The following is a 23,742-nucleotide window of genomic DNA, read 5'->3' as shown; positions in this document are numbered from 1 at the left end:
GCGATTCATAAGGGCAGGGTAAAGAAAAAATATTAATGAAAGCCCGTGCCAGTGGTCAGCCCCTAGCATGTGAGAGTGCAGAGTTTTGGAAGCATGGAGTACATTAAACACAACACACCCCTTGCCTCCCCCATAATTAAGTTAGAGATGTGAGAGCAAAAGCAATAGAGGCTGTCTGTTTAGTTTCTCTGCTTGGCAGGGCACCACACACACATGCACACAATTTCTCCTCTCCTCCATTTGTGAAAGGAAGGAGGGGGGGTCGACAGGGAGGGTAATAGAAAGCCCAAATGAGCAGATAAACAAAAAATCCAAAGCAAACACAAAAAAAATCTCCCAGATTTCAAAGAAGGAACACACTACTGCTCAAAGAAATGCCAAAATATCTTCTCCATCCCTTTATTCTACTGTAGACAGTCACCCAACCCATCAGGAAAATTATATTAAAAAAATAACAACAACAACAGCAGAAAGGAGACAGGACCTTTTGTACAATCCAGCTGGCTTCTGTACCTTGACTTTCATATCAGATATTTATTTTGGCATGTGGGCAGTGGGGGAAGGGGAAGCATCTCTGGACACTGTATGACATCCTCCACCATGGTGTAACAGTTCTGAGCACAGGGTACATCTCTGGCTGTCACCTGTGAATGCTGAACTCGCCATGTGACAATGCACAACGCCCTCGTCCCATACAGTGAGTGTCACACAAACAGGTCACAGGGCAAGGTGGGGGAAGTCCCATAAAAGAACACATGATCCATCTTCAGCCTTATGATCTGGGCTCAGCAAAGAGGGGGCACTGCCCTAAGCCACTGCCCAGGCGGGTCTGGGACTAAAGTGCTCCCCTGGAGTTTGCCAGGTGGGCTGCCAGGATCACCCAGCATTGCAATAAGGTATGTGCAGGGATGTGTCACCTACCAACCCAGAAGAGGCATATTTCCACCACTGAAATTGAAAATTAATAGCCTGCAAAACAAATGCAGTGACTCAACTGGCATAAGGGCTTGGTGTGAAGTTCAGAAATTGGCCTATGCATGCTATTTCCACCCTAAAGTGTGTATGTGAGGAGGCTATTCCTGTTTTCTCAGTGGAATGAAGATATTAAATGATGAGTTCTGAGACCCCAGACCAGCTGATCACAATTTAAAAAAAAAAAGAAATAAAATAAAATACAAGCCCCAACTCTCATATTTTAATCCAAACAGACCACACCACACAAAACCAAGATTAGCTGGGGCTCCCTGGTATCAGTGACTGCCTACCACAGACTCATTGTCCCTGCAGCTCCCTGGCAGTGCCAGCCCCACAGCACACCCTGTGGTTTCCCACTGACACACCGGCATTCCCCATCCCGCCCTGCAGCCTGCACCCAGCCACCCTCTGGCTCTGCTCTTTGGAGACACAGACACCACTCCAACAGCCTCCTCTGGAACCTCAGCAGTGGCCCAGTATGTTCCTCCAGCCCAGTTTCATTCACTTCTTTTAGACAGGCAAATTTGTGCATAGCCACAGCCAGTTTTACTGCTGGGAATCCAGGGAAATAATTCGGATATTGCCCATTCAAAGCCACCATTGGAGAGTACTGGAAATGATCCCTCTGAAAACCTGCATCACCTAACAAAGGAAAAGAGTTGCCTGACACCCCCATTGAATAAGCTGGTAATTTCAGTATCTCAACCAAATTGTGGTTTGAGAGATGAGGCCTTGTCTCCATATGAAAAAGATAAATCAACCTAGAATATACAAATGCAATTTTAAATGAGAGTATCTATTCCAGATCAAATACAGATGCAGAACCCACAGCTTCAGATTAACAACATCCTCCCAGTTCAGTTTAATCTACTTTGAAAGCAAATTACTCTGTGCTAGGCAGAGGCACTCATTCTCCAACAAAAGCACCCTCACACACCAAGTAGCTCCTCAAGATGGGGCATTGTTTCTCACAGACAGGAGCTTCTTGCTGTGCTTTCTCTCCCTAAAAGCTGTAAAAAATTGCTGGTACTGCAGAACTTCTTTGCTTCACCTGAGTGCTTCTCAGGCCAGGTTACACAACCCTTCACAGCCTGCCCAGCTGTGGAGATGCCACCACTAGTTAAACAGTGTTTTAGTCTGAACTTTCTCCACTGAAGGCAATTTTTTTGCCTCTTGGAAGGAGCTGTAAAATATAAACAGAAGCGAACAGCATTGTCTCTGAAGCAGGGTCTCTCTGCATGTTTTGAAAGGCTTTGCATGAAGTTTCCATGCTTGACAAGGAGCATCTCATGAGGGCAACACACTCCAGCTGATTGCACAATGACAGCAAGTGCCAGAAAACTCCAGGTCTAATCTGAGATCAGACACTGGTGTGTGGGCTTGGGCAATCCACTTAACCTTTCTGCATCTCAGCCTTTCTGCCCATAAATGAGGGCAATAATGCCAAGCTCCCTCTTCCCCCAGGGACTGATAGGGAGCCTGGGGTTTTTATGGCACTTGTGCAAAGTACCATTATCTAGAACTTCCACCACCACCTCAACATGTGGGTGCAGCAGATGCTGGTGAGAAGTGGCCTGCAGGGAAGACTCCTGACAAACCAAATGTCCATGTTTACCCCAAGGTTGCACGGGGAAGATGTTCAAGCAGCAAAAGGGGAATTTAAAAGCCCTTTCCTCCCTCCTCACAGAGGCAGGAGGCACCCAGTGCAAGGGCAGCGTGGGTGCAGAGCCATGCAGGAGTCATTCATCCCTCAGAGGTACAGCTCTCCTGCTGACAGCACAGGGAAGGGATTGCTCCCTGCTTCAGTGGCCATATCTCAGATCTGTGTCAGCTCTCAATCACACCTCCAAACACCCAACCAGAACAACAGGGGTGTTTCTCTGAGCCCTTCACTGAACCACCACCACACCTGTATCTGACCAGGCTGAGTCAATACTCACAGGAGAAGCACAGCAACAAGAAGTATCCAAACACTTACACCACCCAGCACGTGCTCATTCCAGAAGGCAGGCAAACAGCATTCAACTCTTCCAAAGTGTGACTTAGCCCATTTCTTGCTTTGCTAGCTTCCCAAACTCCACCAGCAGGATCCAGGTCTTATGAGGTGAAGGGACATGAGAGCACACAATGCCCAAGCTCTATGGGCTCGTCCAGGCACGTCTTAGAACAAGGGTGGGAGACAAAGCAGAGCAGATGACCTGCTGATTACACCTCACCAAAACCTTATAACACAAGCAAAGGTTAAAGATGCTGTTCATTCTGGACAATTGAGCAGCCTTGAGCATACCTTGAAGGGTTATAGACACCACACATAGCTACAAAGAGCATTTTCTCCTCAGTGTCCCCCTATTTCACATACCAGTTCATCTAAACTAGAGAATTAACTATCTGCTAACTGGGATGTCCAGGAACAGGCAGCCCTGAAAACTATTGTGGCAACCAAACAGACACAGAGATGGGCTGTCCAGCTGCATAGCAGACATCTTGTGAACATGTTCTGCATTGGCACTAAAAATAGCATTGTTTCACCTGAACAGCAGTTATGTCTCTCTAGGAGATGAGGAGGAGCAGAGAAGCAGAGATCTCTTGTAGGCTGTTATTACCAGTAATGAGTTTATTTTCAAATCAAAGTAGGATTGTTATTCATGACTAGAAAGAGGTGGAAATTTCAAAATACTCCTAAAAAAATGCTTCAAACTACTGATTTCTTTACTTCTGTGTTTATAACATACAAAACCACAGCAACCCGAGCTAGACCAGCATTACGCTGTGCTCTGCAGCAAATAGGAGAAATTCATTAAGTGACAAAGCTAACTGCTTTCTGTGACTACACCAGTAATTTAATTCAGTGGTAAGGACACTTGCCAAGATGGTGAATTTATGCAAGTTCTGGAGAATCTTCATGGAAAATAAACTTTTATTAATTAAAGAGTATCACTCACTGCTCAACCCAGGGGACGGAAATGTATCACATGTTCCCCATCTCTGCTCAGAGGAGCCCCAACACCAGCCAGCTCAGGAACTGCTTGTGGATGATCTCCAAGACAAAAAGCTGAGACTTGTGTATGAGTAACAAACAAAGTTCCACAAAAAATCACGATCTCTTCAGTGATCCTTCACTTACAGGAAGAGCAATTCATTTTGCTGCACGAATGATTAATTATAAATTATTAAATCCAGCTCTACTCAGGATACTTACTCAGGGAAGCAACTGCTCCAACCTGTCAACAACTTTTGTTTTCTAAATCTCTGAAACCAACATCACTTCAAAACACATATGGAGCCAGATTTTCCACAGAAGCTTTAGCATGTGTTTTTAGTGCCCACTCTCTCCAGTCCTGGCCAGACTCTTGAAGGGACAGCAATTTACTGCCTGTGCTCTGGCCTTTGGAAACAGCCTGTTTCAATAGGACACTGCCATTGTTTTCACCCTCCTCTCTCTCCCCCATCGATGTGAACCACACACGGAAGCATCTGGAGAGCACGAGCTTACTTTCCCCATCCTTATCACACAGGACACTGTATCTCCCAAGCAGGAATTTGGGGAGCAGCCTGCCCATGAGCACAAGTTTTGCTGCATTACTGCGTGCAGCACTCAAGGAGGAGGCAATTTCCTGCCTGGCAGGAAGGCTGGGGAGAGCCCTGGGATGCTCCCCGCCTCCTGCCTGCCCACCAGCAGCAGGCAGGGGCTGGGGAAGGACAAATGTGAAAGCAGGAGAAAGTGTGGGGCTGCAAACATGCATCCAAACACAAAGCAGACAGAGGATGCACGGACACAAAAATGGGATACATTATTATTCCATAAATTAAGTTAAAGCAACCTCAGCACATCCCAGACCTTTAATACCGGGCTGCTGCACTCCAAGTGAGTTGGCTTCCAGCCTGCAAAATGTTTCAACTTCACTCAACTGAGACAAGACCCACATTTTATTAAAAGAGGTTTATCTTCCTGCAAATAAACCTCAACAGCTTTTGAGCCCTGAAGAAGCAACTTTGGTTTGTGTCCCGCCCTCCTCCCCCTTGCCCACAACAAAACACACATTCAAGATCTGATGAGTAAAGAATTACCAGTTACAGCTCTCTGGACCTTGCCCATGTCAGGCTGGTATGCAACAGGTTTCAATGTTTGTTTTTATAATAAATAAAGCAAAAGTATGATGAGACAGCTAAGCTCCTCGCCTCTCCTCTGCCTTCTTTGAAGACGGCTTTTTATTTTGAGACTTAAGCAAAAGACTGAAGCAGTTAAAAAAATAAAGGGTATTCCCTCTCTCACATTTCAGCCTGTTCCAAATAATCTAGACAGCCTTAAAATACCAAGCTTGCCTGTCAGCCATTTAATGAAGAAGTATTAATTTTCAAAAAATGTAACACACGCACACTTTCCCTTCTTCTTATATATCTACTGGTCTGCCCCACGATCTCATTTTTCTGATAAAAAGGTAAAAAACATTTACAAGGGGAAAAAAACCCCAAAAATGCTTTTCCAAACAGGGAGCAAAGCCTAAATAAAATTAAGGAAGTGTAAAGCCCAACTTTAACAGCAGACAAGTCTGCAGAGAACAGTGTGACCTTCCCTTATCACCCACTGACATGCTTAATCATTTCCAAACAAAAATGCACTTCTCTGCCACTTCTTCACTCTGCAAGCACCTCCAGCTCCTACATGGCCAGTAAAGAGTTAAATCTCCCACTATCCCCCGCTGCCTGCGAAAAATCACTGAAACAATTGAGACATTGTCCAGTGAACAAGACTCCCAGGGCCTGACATTTTTGTTTATGTCCCAGTTCTCAGCCTGTCAATTTTCACTCCCAACGTTAAAAGCCTGGCTTGCCCCAATACAGTCTGCCCTCGTCTGAAAAGGCTCCACTTCATTTATTTTATTAAAGCTATGGTGTGTTTATGATTCAGAGCTCTCCCCATCTGAGGACCTGTTGGTCCCATCCCCCTGCCTTCCTCCCGGCCCTGCAACAGCGACTTCCTAACTCTGAGAAGGCTTTGCAATGCCCTTTGCAGAGCCATGGCCCAGGAAAATAACTGTGCTTAGGTTAAACATCGCTGTCCACATTTTCCTGGAGTATGAAATATCTGTTACTGACCTCCAGTCCCTTAAAATAGCCTTTCATTATTAACCAGGGTAGGGTAGAGGGGAAGGGAGTTGGATACTAAGCCAGAGTGGCAGGAACTTTAAAAATAAAATAAAGTTAATTAAAAAAAACAAAACAAAACAAAAAAAAAAAAAAAAAAAAAAAAAAAAAGGAGGAAAAAAAAAGAAAAACACCCTGAAAAAAACCCAAACCACACACATCCACTCTCACTACCCAGCAGCAAACTCGAAAATACATGTAATGGAGTAAAGCAAACATCTTGGAGAAAAGCAGTGTTTTTTCTCCGCTGCTTCGCAGCTGCATTTCCTGCCTGCGTTTCCATAATGACCGGAGCCCAAAATACATCCCAAACTACATCCCTCTCCTTCAGCCCTGCCGTCCTCTCCCCCCATTCCCAGCACTTTTTTTTCCCCTCCGTTACGCTCTCAATACTTTATCTCCATGAAAAGCACACACAGCGGTCACCAGCGTTTCCTGTTTGCCGAGTGTGCTTTAACTATATCACACCCTCGGCTGCTGCGCTGGAATGCGCAGCATATGGCATTGTGAAAGGGTTTACTGTCGAATAATGGCAGCAATGCAGTCCTGCTGGTTTATATCAAACCCTGTCACTCTCTTCACGGAGGTCTCCCTCGTGCTCTCTGAGAGGCGAGGTAAAACACACACACACACACACACACACACACAAACTTCAGCTCTCATGTAGGACCTCAGCAGAAGCCTGTCTGAATCAAGACCTGTGAACTCAAGGCAAGGAAGATTGCAACTTATGAAATGGGAACTTGAAGCCACTCTAAGAGTTGTTTCGGATCTTGGTCCCCATAATGGAGCCTTCTACAGGTAAACAATTGGGCTGTTAAAAGACTTTGGAGCTCCTCGCTAGGATTCCTGTGGGCACAGCCACCATGGGCTAGAGGATGGCTACATTCCTGAGCCCCTCCTCTCCAGGGTGGCAGGGCTGTCAGCCTGAGCAGCTCCCTGAGCACTATCCCAAAGCACAGCTTCACATTCCCCGCTTTTAAAAATCAGCACTGATATATTTGGTTATGAAAACATCCACGAGAAAAGCAAATGTACACCATCACCTTTCACTTTGGGTCAAAGTTTCAAAACTGCATTTTCATTTAATTGCTCACAGGTTTATTTTTGGTTTGGCTTTTTGTTTTTGTTTTTTTAAGCAACTTTGAAATAAAAATACTTCCCAAATAAATAAATAGATAAAGTGCTGCTTCCAACTGCAGCCAGGTTTAGCTAAGATGCTCACAAAGGTTATACTTCAAAGTGCTTTTTGTGCAGATCTTGAAATGCCTTCCCATGCCCGGATGCATTCGGCCAGCAGACGCTGAAATGAGTAGCAAGACTTTTAAAGCCCATTGAAATGCATCCATCCACCCTCTCTTCATAAAAGGAAGCCTTACTTAACAGGCATTTATTATTGCTGAACTAGGGTTGAAAGTTCAGTGTCCTTATAGACCAAAATTATCAAGATTTCTGAGTTTGCAGCCCACGTTTAAGTCCTAATGAGCTATTGTACCCACTCACTGCTATTAACTCTTTGATGTCAGGAACTCATGATGCTCTTTTAAATGTCTCACAGATGTCCAAGGGAAAAAGTGCAAAGCTCACCTGTGCTGAAGGACAGGTGAGCAACCAGGTTCGGGTTTTTTTTTTTTTTTGCTTTTAGTCCCCTCCAGCAAAATATGCAAAGACAACTACAGCATTAAATATGCATGTCAAAGACAGGCTAGCCTACCAGTCTGGACTGTGAACTCAGACTCAGGGGAGCTGTACATCGCTTCCAGCTTTGCCATGATCTGATATGCAGAACACGTTACCTTCCTGGGAAAGGGACGTGAGCATACGGTGCCCGTCACACCACGCACGTACAGCAACCCAACTGCTGCTGTGGGCACTGCACAGCCCCGTCTCCCCTGGATTTGGGCACTCTGAGGCAGTGACAGCAATCTGCTTTACTGACAGTTCCTTGTCTACTACATCTTCCTAAATACAGGTAACAGTAAAATGATAATGAAATTATCTTTAATTTGCACCAAGCGCTTTGACCTGCTCATTACGCAGTCACATCAATGAAACTCTGTCCACAGGGAGAAGGCACTATCATGCTTAAATGGCACCTGGGAAGGGAAGGGTACCTAATTTTCCAACCCCAGACTAAGGCCCCCAGTCCAACCACCAGCAAACAAGAGCAGGGTGATATTTTATTTCAAGAGTCCCAAGCCCAGCTGGGCACCCAGGTGTGGAGCAGATTGAGTTGACCCGACAAGAACATGGCACCAGCTCTTTGGCTGTTCCCCTCTACCACCAGTGCTGTGACTGCACACACTTTCCCTCACACCTTCTCACTGTTTAGTCACCCCAGAGATTCCTCAGAGCAGTGACCTGAGGTGCCCAAGTTGTCCGTGCAGGAATGGAGTTTAACAGTCCATCTCCGGTGTGAGCGGACGCTCCCTGGACGTGCCCCGGGCATGACGAGCAGAACAAGTCACTGCAGGGTGAGCCCAGCAAGGCCTTACAGCACCTCTCTAACTGCCCAGCCACATGCTAGACACCTTCAGCCCAAATGGCAGCTGCTGCCTCACGTTTACCCCTCGGGCAGCAATTGTGGAGCAACCAGCATTGCCTCAGATTCACACCGGAGCTTATCCCAAAGTAACCCGTCCTGGCCATCAGAGCCCTTTAATAAGGAGCAGGTTATTTCATGTCCTGTAAACTACTTCCGTCCAAAGAGCTGGACATGCCTGAAAAGCATGGACATGAGAAGTCAATGTGGAGCAGTTATGGCTTTAGCAATTCAAACTCTTGCTTGCTTAATCTTAATTAACCACGTAGACATGCCCAACATGCAGTGACAGAAGTTCTGCTGCCAGGGAAAGCTTCACTGCAGACATTTGGGGTTTTCTAATGATATGGCTTCCATGCAGCTGCTTGGTAGGAGCCATAAGTGCATAGTAAGAAAGTCTGGTGGCTTTCAGGTGTCTTCATTCTGCTTTCCTCCATAAAACATCATTTCTTTATTACAGGGCAGTCACATGCCCACAGCACTCAATACTGACATTGCAGAGCTCTGCAGGCACAGATTAGGGCAACTTTTTTTTTGTTTTCTTTCCTTTCCCAGACATTATTCTTTCAGCCAGGGAAGGAGACCATGTTCAGATTTTGTTCATTTCCCAGTGGGCATCAAGAGACCGAAATCCTTCTTGAATTTTTCTTCTACTACTCCTCCTACAGCCCTGGGAAGAAATATGTCAGCACAAGGACAAGCTCCAGGGGAGAAGAGTTCAGGTCGCACTATTCCTTCTCTTCCTCTTTCTTTTCAGTAGCTGGGGGACAGGCAGAGGCCACAATTGTCTCTCAGGAAGGGACTTTATTTCATGTAAATGCTCATTTCAAGCACCCCAACTCAGAAAAGCATCACTACACAAGACAGCACTTTGAGCACATGCTTAAGTGTTGTCCTGAACACCGATGGACATCAACGCATGTTTAATGATTTCTTGAATCAAGGCCTAAAGAGTAAAAAGGAAGGGGAAGCTAGTTTCCACAGTAATAGCAGTTGAGAAGTCTTTGAGTCGTGCCAAAAGGAAAAACGCATGTTAAAGAACCACTCGCCTCTCCTAGGAAACTGCAACTCTTTCTGCAGGCCTGCACTGCAGGGCCCAGGGTCACCATCAGGTCCTTAATCTGTACCAAGAAGGTAGAGGGATAAAGTTGGAGGAAAAAACTTAAAAAAAAACCCTTCAAAGCAAACCCCAAAACTTGCTTACTTCTTACTTCCATCAGGGAGGTTAGTCAGAAAACTCCCCCTCCTCTTGTCAACACACAAACATATGTGTTCACACCTTGCATGTCCCTGACCAGCTACCAGCCTATCCCTCATTTTGCACATATCATTCCTATAGATGGGGGCCTGGGTGCATGGCTACTGCCAGCCAAGGTAGAGGAAGGACTGGTCCAGCTCCCCCAAATTTACTAATTCCAAGACATGATGTATAAGGTACATCTGACACAAAGACCTAAATGACACCAAAAGTAACTTTCCCCTAAGGTCTGATAAGATGTAAGGATTTTAGGTTTAGATTTCAAAAACTACTACAGTTTCTGTTGTTTTTTTTTTTTTTTTTGTTTTGGTTGGGGGTTTTTTGTTTGTTTGGGTTTTTTTTTTTTTTTTGCTTTCATGTGGGGCTACAGGCTTTTTTGCTTGCCTCTGAAATCCTGATGTGGAAATCATCAGTTTCTCAAAATCAACTAGGGAAGTTACTTAGCATCTGTTCTGGCCAGACCGGTGAAACAGAAGAGTGAGCAAAGCTTCCCCACTTTGGTAAAGTGCTCAATGACTTTACTCACAGGTATCTATTAGATATGAGCAAAGCTTCCAAGTAAATTCCCCTGGAACCCAATACCTGACAGCAGGCCACTGCATATCCAAACCCAAAATCTGTTTGACAACTTATTTCTATCTTCCTTTTGTGAAAATAGGCACAGAACACTGCTTGGGGACAGATTTGGGGTGGGAGCTTGTTTTACAAAGGAATCACTCCTTGTTAATTGTAACATCTCTAACTCCCCAAAGGCTTTCCAAAATGGGTCTGCCCCTTGCCAAACAGGTCTGCATAGGGCAGAGCAGAAAGCATCCCTCCTTCTCTTTATGCAGTGGCTTACAAGGCAGCTCCAGTTTCTTTCACAAGAGAAAGCAGAAATTTCTACACATTCCAGAAAGTAAAGCATCCCATGAATAATCTAATCCCAAACCACATGAACTGGTGAGAAAAGTAATAATCCTCGAGCAAATTGGCAAAAAAATGGTCCTGAGCCCAGCAATGTCAGTTTCCTTCCTTTCTTTTTAATGAAAAATACGTGCTGTTTACTTTACTATAGCACCTGGACACAGCACACAGACCTTGTTTAGACAGAAAATAGGTGGTTCCTATTCAAGTAGGCTCATCTGCACGGGGAAAGTTTTTATGCTCAAGTGTGAATTGAAAAACGCAAAACAACTATTTCGAATTATCTTTCCGTGTGGACACTGTTATTCAGCACTAAGAGTTCCTTTGTGAGATTTAGCTTAATCCGTTTCCAAAGCGGATTAAGCTAAACCACACAAAGGACCTCTTACTGCTGAATAAGAGTGGCCGCATGGAGAGATAATGAGGAATAGTTATTCTGAGACAGCCACTTCCACTGGGTATTTGGGCTTTTCCATTCTGCCTCAACAAGCCCAAAGCTGGACAGGTAAGGGAAGACTGTGGTTCTAGAAATTTGGGGGAAAATAAGTGCCAGGCCCACATCATACCCATTAAACCTTCTGCTCTACACATGATGGCTGCTCCTGCTCCAGTCAGCACAGGCTCTGGCTCCAGAAGAGGCTGCATTATTCAGTACCTACTTCTCTAAGCTCCAGACTGAATCCAGCCACAAACTTCAGCTGCAGACAGGGTGCGCGGGGAGGAGGACCTGCGGCGAGCGGCCCTGCCAAGTCTGCCACCCTCGGTACACATCAACTTTGATCTGACAGGCTCACCCATCTGGCTCTGCAGCATCACCCGGCGCTGCTGCGGCTCCTCGCCCGCTGCCAAGGCCGAGCTGCTGCCGCTGCAGCCCTCGCGCCCGCCCGGGGCTCTGGGGACCGACCGTCTGCGTCCTCCCGCTCCACCTGGCACAACCACCCTTCTGCTGGAGAGCTGATGGCCTGCTGATATTTAATTGTAGGCCCACACAAGTCCCTAGAAGTTCATTTAACATGCATGCTTCAGCGTGACAAGCTGCCATGTGATTGAATTCAAAATGCAGCTTGCGCTCCTCTGTGCTGAAATACCAAATCATCTTCCCTGTGTAGGTTTCTCAAAATGTTGTTCTCTGCAGGTTTATTGTAACTAGTCAAAAATGGCCAGAATTTAGGTATCCTATTTGTGTCATATTAAGGACATAAGGGCTTATTTCATAGGATACAGGAAGGAATCCTGCAGTAGATGCACTTCCAACCACACTGAAGGCAGCACGGCTACATCGTTCTTAAGGTGATCTGATGAGCAATCTTTTGTCTTGCTTCCTCTTCACCCAGAGAGCTTCAATACTCAGATGTGTCAGAGAGAGATATACTTTGGTGTGTCATAACAACCCAAAATGTCAAATCTCAAGGCTCCAACTTATATGCAAGACTGCACAGCCTCTTCAGGTAACCAAAACTGCTGCTGGTTCACTGCAATATCCAAAGCTATAAACTTGAAGCTTCAGAAGGACCTGCTGAGCCATCCCTAGTGGTGTTAGAGAAGCCTGACCCTGCTGGAAATGTTGCAGCCATCCATCACAAGGTAAGTCACCCCAGCACCCAAAAGCCAGAGCCTTTGCCAGCACCAAGGACCAGGTTTTCCCAAAGTCAAACCAGATGATTCACAAGAAATGGATGCTCAACAGATGAGGGTCTAATTGGGCCAAGCCTACCCTAACACCCTACTCAGCTGCCTTCTCCTGGAGCAACACTTAGGGTTGCTAACTCCTACAATTTTACAGCCAGTCTAGCAGTCCTTGCTGTTTTTCAAGGCATGGTAGCCTTGAAGTCGAGTGTTTAGGGAAGAACCTCAGACTCTGCTTACAGCACACAGCAAGCTCACAAACTGCCATAGAGAAAAGTTTGAGATTGAGCAGAGTATACCCTGCAGGCTCAGGAAACAGAACAAATAAAGAGAATACAAAATGTATTATTTAAGAAACAGAAAACAAACAAAAACAAGACGCAACCCCCCCCCCCATAAATCCCCATGATCTTTTGAGGCCTGACTCATGATCCTAGAACAATTGGGGTTGGCAGTACCAACATTTTACAGCATTTATTCACAGCTGAAATATCCTAGCATTCAAATACTTCAGAGTTCTTGGAACTACTCACAGATCTCCTGACTACAACCAAGCGTGACAATTCATCCCAGCTGCCAATCCAGCCCCAAGGTGGCTTCTGAAGGTGCTTTAGTGCTGACTGATGTTTGCAGAAGCATTAAATTCCTGCACACTTCACAGTATGAGGTACAAGCCTGCACATTTCCCCAATCTCAGCATTACAGCAGAGGAGTTCCCTCCAGTACTGAAAGGAGGGCTGTAGACCATGGACATTGTGTTACAGAGTAAACACAAGGCCATGAAGCAGCCCCCTAAAGTCTGAACTACTTCACAAACATATCGAATTACCAAGTGAATTACTTTCAAGGAGCCCACATTTCTTCTGCTGTCTACACAAACCAAGCACTAGGTTTCCATTCATATTTAATGGGTACTGAATATAATGGGTGTGTTTTATAGGAACCCATCCAAAACAATTTTATTGGGCTGCCGGTAGGTGAATTCTATACTTAGCCCCAAACATTCTGGTTTGTACACAGGATTTCTTCAAACACAACAAAAGAAAATCAAAAGGAATTAGTGGTGAAAGATTCAGCCACAAAATTCTCAGCAAGCTTAATTTGTTCTGTGGCTTAATTCCAAGAAGCTCCAAAAATTCAGGACAAGACGTTTGCATACTTTTGGGCATGTATTAATGAAACATTTTATTTACTTTGCAATTGCCAAAGCAATTAGCCAAATAAAGTATAGAGTATTTAAAAAGGAGAGAGTCACTCAAGGAGCTTTCCAATTAAGTCTGCGTGGGTATTTCTGCAGTGTGAGTCCCAGGGATCTGCATGTTGGGTGTCCATGACCTACCAGCCATCAGGGATGGACAGACCAGGCACCAGGACAGCTCAGACACAGCCCTCTCCTCCTGACCACAACATGTCCCTCTCAACACCAGGCACTGACATCAATGATGCCCAGCCAAGTCCTTCCCCCACAACACCACAGTGTTCCTGATCACCCTGCAGATCTCTAGGGACAGAAGAGGTTCCTGTCATCCTGCAGGCAGCCTGCAATCCACGAACATCTCAAGAGGTTACTGCAGAGGAAGAACAGCCTCCCTACAACAGAACATTAAAGACAAACAAAGCAAGAGCTTTAAAAGCCCTCTCAGAGCACTGTGAGTGGAAGTTGCAAGATTATGGTTCCAGATGGCTCCATACATATGAGACACATGGGGTCTGGATGCACCCCACTTCCAGCCTGTCTGGAGGGACACTGAAGGTGCATTTTAAAATCTGCCTAAAATAAACCTAACTGTTATTAGTAGGTATTTTGTTTTTTCTTTAAAATGCAGAAGTACAAACCACATTAGACAAAAAAATTAGGGAACAGGCAGGGCAGACTTCAACTCCAGTTGCTCTGGGAAAAAAAAAACTGATCTCTCCAAACCACCCAGAGGTCCCAGATGCCCTCAGAGAAGAGGCTGAGAACAGTCAGTATGTTTCAGATGGTTTTGCCTTCAGTTTTGCTTGTCACATTATGTTTTGAAAAAACATTTTTTCTTTAAAAAAAAAGAAGAAGAAGAAAAAAAAATAGATACACTACTGCACAGTGATTCTTTGTTCTTGGTGATTCAGTCTACTATATGGCTGTGTTCCTTACATATTAGGCCAAAAAGTACTGGAAGTCCTCCCCCCGAGGTTAACACTGACATTTACTTCAAAATGCAGGAATTTTTTAAACCCCTTAGTATTTTATAAGGAATATATTGTACCAAGCCATCATCATCTTGGCTTCTGAATGTTTCTGCCAAGAAGGAAGCTAAAAGCAAGTCTTTGCACAGCCTGCAGGAGGCAGGATCCCAAGACTGGTCTTTCACCCACACTCCTGCCCAAAAGAGGCTGAATCAGAGTATTTACTTTGCAGAGAACAGGGAAGAACGGCACTGGTTTTCTTCTTAAGGTTGCAGGAATGTACACAGATATAAAAGGTTTTAAAGGAGTTTGCTTTCTGCAGTGAGCAGATTTCAGAGATCCTCCAAAGACATACCTTGCTCATTTTCACCTTCCTGTCCAGGCTGCAACACAAAATGTTCATGTGAGACTCCCACTCCTACATCACCCATCTCCCATCCTTATCACCCTGCTGGCAGCACACATGTGGATCAAACCAGGTGCACACTGACCATGGGACTTCAGGACAACTAGCACCCCATCCCCTGAGAGCAAGCTGAAGTCTGCTTTACACCCAAAACTTCCTACTAAGACTGTTTCACAAAACCTTAATGCCTTCAATGAAATCAAAAGTCGGCAAAAAAAACCAGGGGAAATAACCACAAAAAAAGCTTTTAAAATATCCCAGCCTCATAATAGTACTATCTGCAGGCTGAATTCAAAATTTTGACCTAGCAAGCTTAATAATATACTATTAAAACAATTTTTGCCCCAGTTTCCTTTCACCTTTGGACACAGATAAGCAGCATGACTGTGCCAGAGCAAGATGCAAAAAGTCTTACCAGATGAGTGAAGCACCTAAATGTAAATAAATGAACTGGTCTTAAATGGAGCCTCATGCTGTACCTTCCTCAAGACATACTGAACATAATTTCAGTTTAATATTCTGTTTCTCATTACAGACCTTGGAGACTCTCTCAAGCACCATGAAAAAGCAGTATTAACCCAGCCCTCGGCACTGGGGACAGCAATCCAGCCAAATTATTCATGCTGGTCTTTTGCTTCAATTTTTGTAGTCTTAACTTAATGTTCTTAAACAAACCTGAAAGGAGGATGGCTGACAAACAGAACAGATTTTACTTTAGACATTACAGACGGCCATGTTATGTAGCCTTGAGTCATTAAGCTGAACTCCTAAGGGGAGTTTCACTGGAGCTGGGAGTAAAAACTGACACAGAGCTTGTGGTTGTCACAGCCAAGCACTGAGAAGAAAGAGTGTTAAAAAAAGGGGAGGCAAAAAAAAAAAAAAAAAGGAAGGGTGAAAATAAATACTGTGGGGAGGGGGGAGAGAAAAACAAGAAAGTGGGGGGGAAAAAAAAGGAAAGAAAAAACAGGTTGGGGGGGAGAAAGGAACCCAAGCTGCCACACTCTCCTTTCCTCTCTTTGTAATCCAGCTATGAAGATTAGCCTCAAATCCTGATTTCAGAGATAGGGGAAAGATAAGAAGTGATTTGCAGGTGTTAGCATTTTCCTACAGATCTTCAGGGCAGCCCAACTGATCTGAAGATGAAAAACTGGCATGGGTACACTTGATGGGTAGACTAGACACAGCAACCAGGGTAGAGAACCAGTTTCTATCCCCACATGTTACACTTGTACAGAAGCATCAGGACACCCATGAAATACCCATTACTGTTCCACAAAAAGATTAACTGTGTTTTCACAAGTGGGTATAGAGCCCTGTGCAAGAGCAGCCAGGTCCCAGGTGCTGTGGGCAGGCACAGCAGCAGCAATGGGGACACCAGAGATGCCTGACACATCCCAGGCCAACTGGCATCTGCAGCCACTTTATCTCCCACAAATGCCATTACCCGCTCTAATTTTATTTACCCAAAAACAAAACAAACAAACAAAACAAAACAAAAAAACCCAACAAACAACAACAACAAAAAAAAACTACAAAAAAAAACCCAAAAAAAAAACCAACAAAAAAAAAAGACCATTTTCACTCCGCAAAATTAATGTGGCCTGGGGTCGGTGCCAGGAAAAAGGGTGGAAAAAGCTGCCCCTTATTTATATATTTTAACAGAACAAGGCAAAACAGTTTGCTGCTAGAAATAAACATTAAGCCTTGCAGAACCTCCCCCCCCCCACTCCCAAAAACCCACTGCTCTCCCCCTCCCTCCTACATTGTAAGTAGCACAAAAGATCACATTACAAATGCCAGCTGTGGCTCTTTGGGAAGGTGGCCTCCATCTCGGAGGTAGTATATGTTCCTCATGGCCTAAGTGGTTGCTATGGTAAATATGCTTTTTATTGAATAGCAGAGTGAAACAGCTTTTAAAGAGATCCATAAGAACCCCATAAATGGTCAAACACAAAGCAGATCAACCTCAGCCTCCCTGGAAGCAGGTTTCGCTTCGTTTTCCAAAATGATTGTCGTTTTTGAACCCTTTTTGTATATTTTGTTGAGCACTCATCTCGACCTCACCCACACCTGGGTGGAAGGGCTGGAGAGGGTCAGGGGAGCTGAGACCCCAGCCAAACCCCTCAGCACCACAGGCTGCTTTGGGTTTTAAAGGCAAGTGTCTGCTCTCCTGGGGCAGGAAGCTTAGGGACAGTGGATGCTCAGCACTGGGAAGCTCAGGTGATCCCAACCAAACTCATCCTGCCCTCCCCAGGAGAAGCCTCTTGCTCCCTCTCCATCTCTTCCTAGGAGCCTGACACCACTCCACCATTCCAGAGCTACAGGAACATCCCCACCCCATGTCAGTCCTCTGGCACAGCAGGAAAAAGAAAAGAATTAAAATAGGAAAGTTTCTCTAGCTCATTTCTTATTAGGAGTAAGATGATGGCAGGTTTTGATGACTGTAGATTTCTGATTAAGCAGCCAGACATCTTTCCTCTGATCTCTTCCTCCAGTGACAGCCCAAGTGGACAGGAAGGAAAAGCAAAGTAATTCTGGAAAAGTGAAGCAGCCAACACTGGATATTAACTGGGCAGATACCAGTCTTGTTCCAATTGCTCTCTGATGGTTTGAAGGATGGTTTAGAAGCCATGGATTCTAAAACATAGGAAATCTTTTTTTCCTTTTGAATAAAGAATTATGACACTCATCACAATGGGCTGACAATTCTCAATTTAAAGAGACAACAATGGAAAAAGAAGCACCTCAAAATGTTTAGTATGATTTGAGATTTCTAGAAAAACCAATGTGTGCCTTGGATGATCTACAAGCAGTGTCAGCTCTAGACTATAGAGCAAGGAGTAAAGAATGAACAGTTTCTTTTCCTGGCATTTACCTTCTCATCCAATGGTTGTAAAGAAGTTTTTTAAAAAATCACATTAAACTTGATGATGAATTCTTTTCAGAAGAAATATTCTAACCCAGTACCTGCCATTCTCTCCAGAGGTAAAAGTCCCAGGTGAATAGTCAGAGCTAAGATGCTCCTTAACAATAAATGGCCCTGACACTGGCTGTGGGTGAGGATGGACCATTGCATATCTCTGCTCTTGCAAATCACCACATAAACAAACCATTTCCTTCTAGATCTCTATGGAAGCTATTTTAGAAAGCAAAATAAACCCCCAAACCACTCTCATGTAAATTTGTACTGAACATTGCAAACTCAACATTGTTTTCACAACAGAAGCACAAGAAAAATTTTCAGTTCTCGGGTAATTTAAGTTAGAAGTTAATAAATAACAATATTTTTAAAATACTATTCATTATAAAGAGAGTTTCATATTTTGCAGGTAGTAATAAACATTTGATAACAATGTTTATACTAAATGAGAAGTCACCACAACACACAGAACATGTGCTTTGCTGAACTTGGCTCTTTTGAGCCTTCACCCAGGTAAAAATCCTGACCAACTCTCATCCAGGATTTTACAATAAGAAAAGATTTCTTCAAGTAAAAGGCATAGAATAGGCTTGGTTTTGATTTTTCTAAGGCAGTCTAAAGTCTAAGCTTTTCAGACAGTCTCTTCACTCTCTTCACTTCAACACAGATAGGTCAGATGTGTAAACCAGCCTGCCTGGACTCCACTGCCACTACATAATTCTGCACTGTGTAAATTTAGAGTATTTTTGACTCCCTGGTCTCCTGCAAGGCACATGGATGATAATTTCATAATTTCAGCCCAGTGATAACAAAAGCATTCCTTCCTTTTAAATCCCTTGTTAGGGATTTGTTTGTTTTGAGGTATTTCTCCTTTGGTCTGTGTAAAAGAAAACTGATGACAACCATTGCCATTAATGTCAAATTCTTTTTTTTTTTTTTTTTTTTAAACAAAGGAAGAACATCTTTCTGCGTTTACTTACAACAATGTGTGCTGGAGATGGAGACCTAGCATCCTTGAGGGCTTGTCTACTCTGAAGGCTCCCTGCCTGAACATCAAGCAGTGGCCATTTCATCTGCAGATACTGGATGGAGGAAACAAAAATGGGAAAAGAAAAATGAGTTCAGAAAAGAAAGGCAAAAAAAAAATAACAAATCTTAGGTAACATGGATAAAAAAGTATAAAGCAAAACTTATGCAAGGAACTGAAACAAAAATTAAGACAACCTTACATGTTTGTGGGTACAAAATCTGTGCAGAACTAACAATCTCATACCACTGTGTTACAGTTCAGGGATAAGAAAAAAAAACCAAATTGCAAAGACAGTATTACATTAATTTTACTAATCATAGCAAATCTAGAAGTAGCATAAAACCCACAAAGAAACAAAATAGCATAACCATGAAGAGGATGGGACAAGGGAAAAGGTGGATATCAGTATCAGGAGAGGGAAAACATAATGAATTAAGAACATGATCTCATTACTGAACGGGTCATCTGTCAGCATTCTTCCAACAAATGTACCAAGTCAACTGCTCCAACTCCAGTGCTGTACAAGCCCTAAAGACAGAGCACTACCCTAAAAAGACTGCTGGGTCTTAGCCCCTATTTTCTCTACTTTTCACCATTTCTGGAAGACAACATGGATTTTCTTCTTGCTTATCTTCTGTCAGCCAACCCTGGCTCGGGGACAGCCACAGCTTCTCTGTGGCACTGCCACCAGCAGACAGGCTGGACACACACAGGTGCCACGTCTGCAGCACGTGGGGCACTGACTCAAAAGCAAGAAAAGCTTCAGCTTGCTGCACAGAAGTGAGTGCTCCATTCTGAACAAAAGCAGGTCCACAGGGAAATTAGTTATCCCAAACAAACTTCTGTGCTGTACATCTAAATATAATTTCAGCCCGGGCTTTTCTCTCTGCACGCTGCTGTCCCAGTTAACACAGGTTAATAAGAGACTTCTAAAAGCCCTGCATGGTGCTGGAAGAAATGTGCACAGCCACATACATTCATCCCTCTCCCAGAACTAAGAAAAGCAGCTGCACACACAGATCATGCCACTGCAGAAGCTCCTATTTAGCACTAGATGCTGCTTGACCTGACAGATCTATTCCTAGAAAATACCTACTAGAAAAATAGTTATGTTTACCCATTCCTTCCTTTGTTTGTTTTTTTTTTTTTAAAGTAAGAGGAATCTTGAATAAGCACCATGCACAAACAGCCCCCTAGTCCAGGCAAAGAGCGGAAGCTGTATCTGAATCTCCATGGAGGAAGGAAGGAGATCTGGTTCCATGCTTTCAGCACATCACTATCTATCACATTTGCTCACGTATGCAAAACATTTGCTCGCATGCAAGGCCTGTTTGCTGCAAGACTCTGGGCACTGAGGTGCCCAAAAAGCAGGAGCCAGCAGGAGAATGTGTTACCAATTCCCATCACTTGGAGGGCCTGAGTTTTCCGAGCTACTGGAATGCAAATAAACAAACCCATACTCTGGATTTGTGCCCCATATGAGTTCCACAAGTTCCAAGAAGTCTTGTTTTTATTCATGTTCACATTTGGGATTTGTGCAATGTGGACCAGAATGTTTCAGCACTTCTTAAAAACAAGAAATAAAACCCAAACAAACCAGAACTAGTCTACCGATAAGCAATATTTCTAACTCTTACAACTCAATTGTAAGTCTCCAGATATTTGATCACTTGCATCAAATCCCTGCTCTTCAATATATGTGACCACAACATAAATTTTAAAGTTGAGATGATGTTAAAGCAACTTTCTAACCCTTTGTGGTTTCAAAAAAGTGCATAAAAATGCAACCCGAGTTGTAGAATTTGGACCCAAAGCCTAACCAACTGAGAGCCAACTTTTAAACTTGAGGGGAAATCTGATACATTGCACATTTTCAGATGGCACTATTAAACAAGTAAACTGCTACATTTTCTAAAGTCCACCAGTTTTCTTAGACAGCAGTCAAAACACCACGACATAGAGGGGTGCATGAATTTCCAGAACAGGTCCTGATGGGTCAGAGCTACTACTGGCTTCCTCAGGTTTTCCAGACAATCAGTGAAGTATTTTTCCCTTCTTCCAAGGAAAACGTCCTCACAGGATGTGTGCATGACTCTGCTTCAAAGTTCACAATGGTTTTTGGAGAGCAAGAAGCTACTGCTGCCACAGCTGGAACCTCTACAAGAGCATGACAGCTCAGGATTTTCAGGGAACAGACACCAAGCCATTACCCACAAAAATAAACTCATCACCTTCATTTTTCCATGACCAGTCCATGGTCACAAGCCACCCTGGAATATCTGTACAACCATGGCAGCCTGTGAGGAGCTCAGGTCAGCATCTGTCCTAAAAGACAGGCTGAGAAACACATGGGCTTCTCTGAGACTGCCCCAAGGGCAGACAGAGGCATTGACAAGCAGCAGGGGTGAGCTCACAGCAGACCCCATCCAGGCAGTAATTACTGCAGGGATTACAAAGCCTTCACGACTGTCAGTTATGCTGTTTTTTACCAGCAATAAATTCCATTAGAAGAAACAGAGCAAGAAGGCATGGCTGCTCCCACTCCACCTCTATCCCACAACAGCCCGTGCTTTCAGCACATGCTTTCAGCTCCAACACCAGGCTGACCTAAGGGCAAGATGAACGTTTCAGAAGATCTTACTGCTACACTTTTTTTTTTTCTCCTTTTAAAACCCTTAGTCTGGACTCTCAGCAAAGCCCTTCTCTTACCCACCCCTGGCAAAGAGGATCCAAGAAGTCTTACAGTGAAAAAGGCTAAAGCACAAACAGCTTCTTTTGGACATGCACATGAAGCCCAGCAGGAAATGTCCAAACCCAGAGGGCTCAGTTTTGCACACAAGCACAGACATGGACAGCTTCCATTTCTACCAGTGGATAACACACCAGTGGGAGACAAAATAAAATCAAATAATCAGACCCAAGGGAAAGCAGTAAAGCACAAGGGTCGATAAAGCAACTTCCATGAGCTCTACCAAGTGGCCAGGATCCAGAGCAGCCTCCCAGCCCCGCTAAGGGTGAGATGTTCTGTCTGTCAGATGAACAGAGGGGGCCAGAGCCCACAGCCAATGCCCACGTCAAGCTAGTGAACCCACACCTTCAACAGCAGGATGTTTGCAAAAGCAAAAAAATGTTAGCTGGCTTCAAACTGTTGATAAAGTATGAAATATTAGCATTGTTTAAGGTGACGAGCCTGACTCAAGGCCTCCTCATCCAAGAATTGTCATGCCTGTAACACAATATTGATGTGGTGGCTTATAATTCTTACTTTACATAAAAGCCTCATTGTGTGCCAAATTCAATCTCCACAGGCTACCTGAGCCACAGATTTTTACAAGTCTACATTTCAGCGCTGCGAGTCTACAATACACATAATTTTCAATTATGTTAGGGCAGAGCAGGATCACTGCCTATATAACATTACTGGTTGGAGGAAATGAGACTCAGCCCTACTGCCGAGAGAGCTAACTGGATCCAGATGGGGGCCGAGACGTCGCAGCAGCCACCCCCTCCTCAGCTCCCTCTTTCACAGTGCAGGGACATGCCAAGCCCCTGCTGGGGCTGGGAGCTGGGACAGGAGGATGCTTGGGCAGGGGGGAGCTGCACCACCTCTCGCAGGTTTACTACTGCTGCCCTACACTGTGATATTCTTATTAAAAAGGAGAAAAATTAAGTCCTGCTACAACAGAGAGGTAAATCCTTTCCTTCCTCAAGCAACTAAATAGCAGGAAATCCTCTTCTCTTGGACCTAAATGCAGATTTGAGCCAGACAGTTCCTCTGATTTGCAAGGAGTCCGCAAAAATCCAAAGCCGACTTTCCCAGCCTTCTGCCAGTGCTTTTACATTCCTGCACCGGGCAGCTGGGAGGGGGCAGAAGGGTAAGAGGGAGGGAAAGTTCCCACCAGCCTGCTCCTGCAAATGCTGGACACCCACTCGCTCCTCTCCTGCTTCTCGTGTCCTGGTGTGGAAATCAGGACTTGCCTGCACAAACACTGAACTTTTCAACAAATTAACTCTAACAAATCTGCACAAATTATTTCAGAACAAAACTGTTGAAATGGGCTCTGCTGGCTTGCTTTTAACATTTTTTTAAAATAATGTCATCGTGGTGCAAGTACTTTATTCCCTGTTTAACAGTATGATCTGATGGGGATCATTAGCATGTGTGCGTTTTTAAAAAAATAAAAAGTTTTATGGCAAGTCTCAGAGAGCTTAAGCAAAATAATTGTTAAGCTCCAGGCCTCCACACAAGAATTAAAACAAGTTTGGGGCAAGCGTACTTGAGAGAAACCAAAGCTTTTAAAAAGGCTGTTAAATTGTCAGCACAAGGGAAAAGGCAAATGATTTGAATGGCCCAGATTTTTTCTGTAGAAAGGAACAGAAAAAAAAAAGAAAAAGAAAAAAAAAAACAAAACACTCCAAGACCCTTCCTACACATCCACACCTCCCACCTACAACCAGAGGGTCCTGCAAAGCACAGCCCTGCCAGGAGCAGCTCTGCATAGCCACCCCCCAAAGCAGCCACCTTCCCGAGCTCTGGCTGGGCGAACAAACATCTTCCCCAAGTTTTCACAGCAGAGTTGGTCCAAAGCAGCTGAACTTCACATCCAGCACTCGAGGAGTTTGCTGGAAGCACCAACTCAGGGCCAGCAGTTGCCCCACAGGCCAGGCAGGGCTCACAGCGGTGAGGAAAGGATGGCACTGAGCTCACAGGTGGTTCCTGCACCGGTGTCCAACCTGGACCTGTCCCCTTGTCACACTATTGTTTTCT

General features: G+C 44.4%; 1 protein-coding gene across 18 annotated transcripts in view; it reads right to left on the bottom strand.

Annotated features, from left to right (window-relative positions):
• Positions 1-23,742, bottom strand: part of TCF7L2 (transcription factor 7 like 2) — a 173,360-nt gene that overhangs the window by 92,015 nt on the left and 57,603 nt on the right. For 15 of the 18 annotated variants that reach the window (XM_050976060.1, XM_050976055.1, XM_050976054.1 and 12 more), the window contains one exon: positions 18,925-19,026. The exons of the other annotated variants lie outside the window; for them this stretch is intronic. In XM_050976060.1, coding sequence (XP_050832017.1) covers positions 18,925-19,026 — 102 coding nt within the window. The remainder of the gene's footprint in view (positions 1-18,924; positions 19,027-23,742) is intronic. 18 annotated transcript variants of the gene reach the window in all.

The sequence above is a fragment of the Serinus canaria genome, chromosome 6 (genome assembly GCF_022539315.1).
Source record: "Serinus canaria isolate serCan28SL12 chromosome 6, serCan2020, whole genome shotgun sequence".
Lineage (NCBI taxonomy): Eukaryota > Metazoa > Chordata > Aves > Passeriformes > Fringillidae > Serinus > Serinus canaria.
Note: the sequence above shows the minus strand (reverse complement) of the source record. Positions and strands in the feature narration are given on the sequence as shown.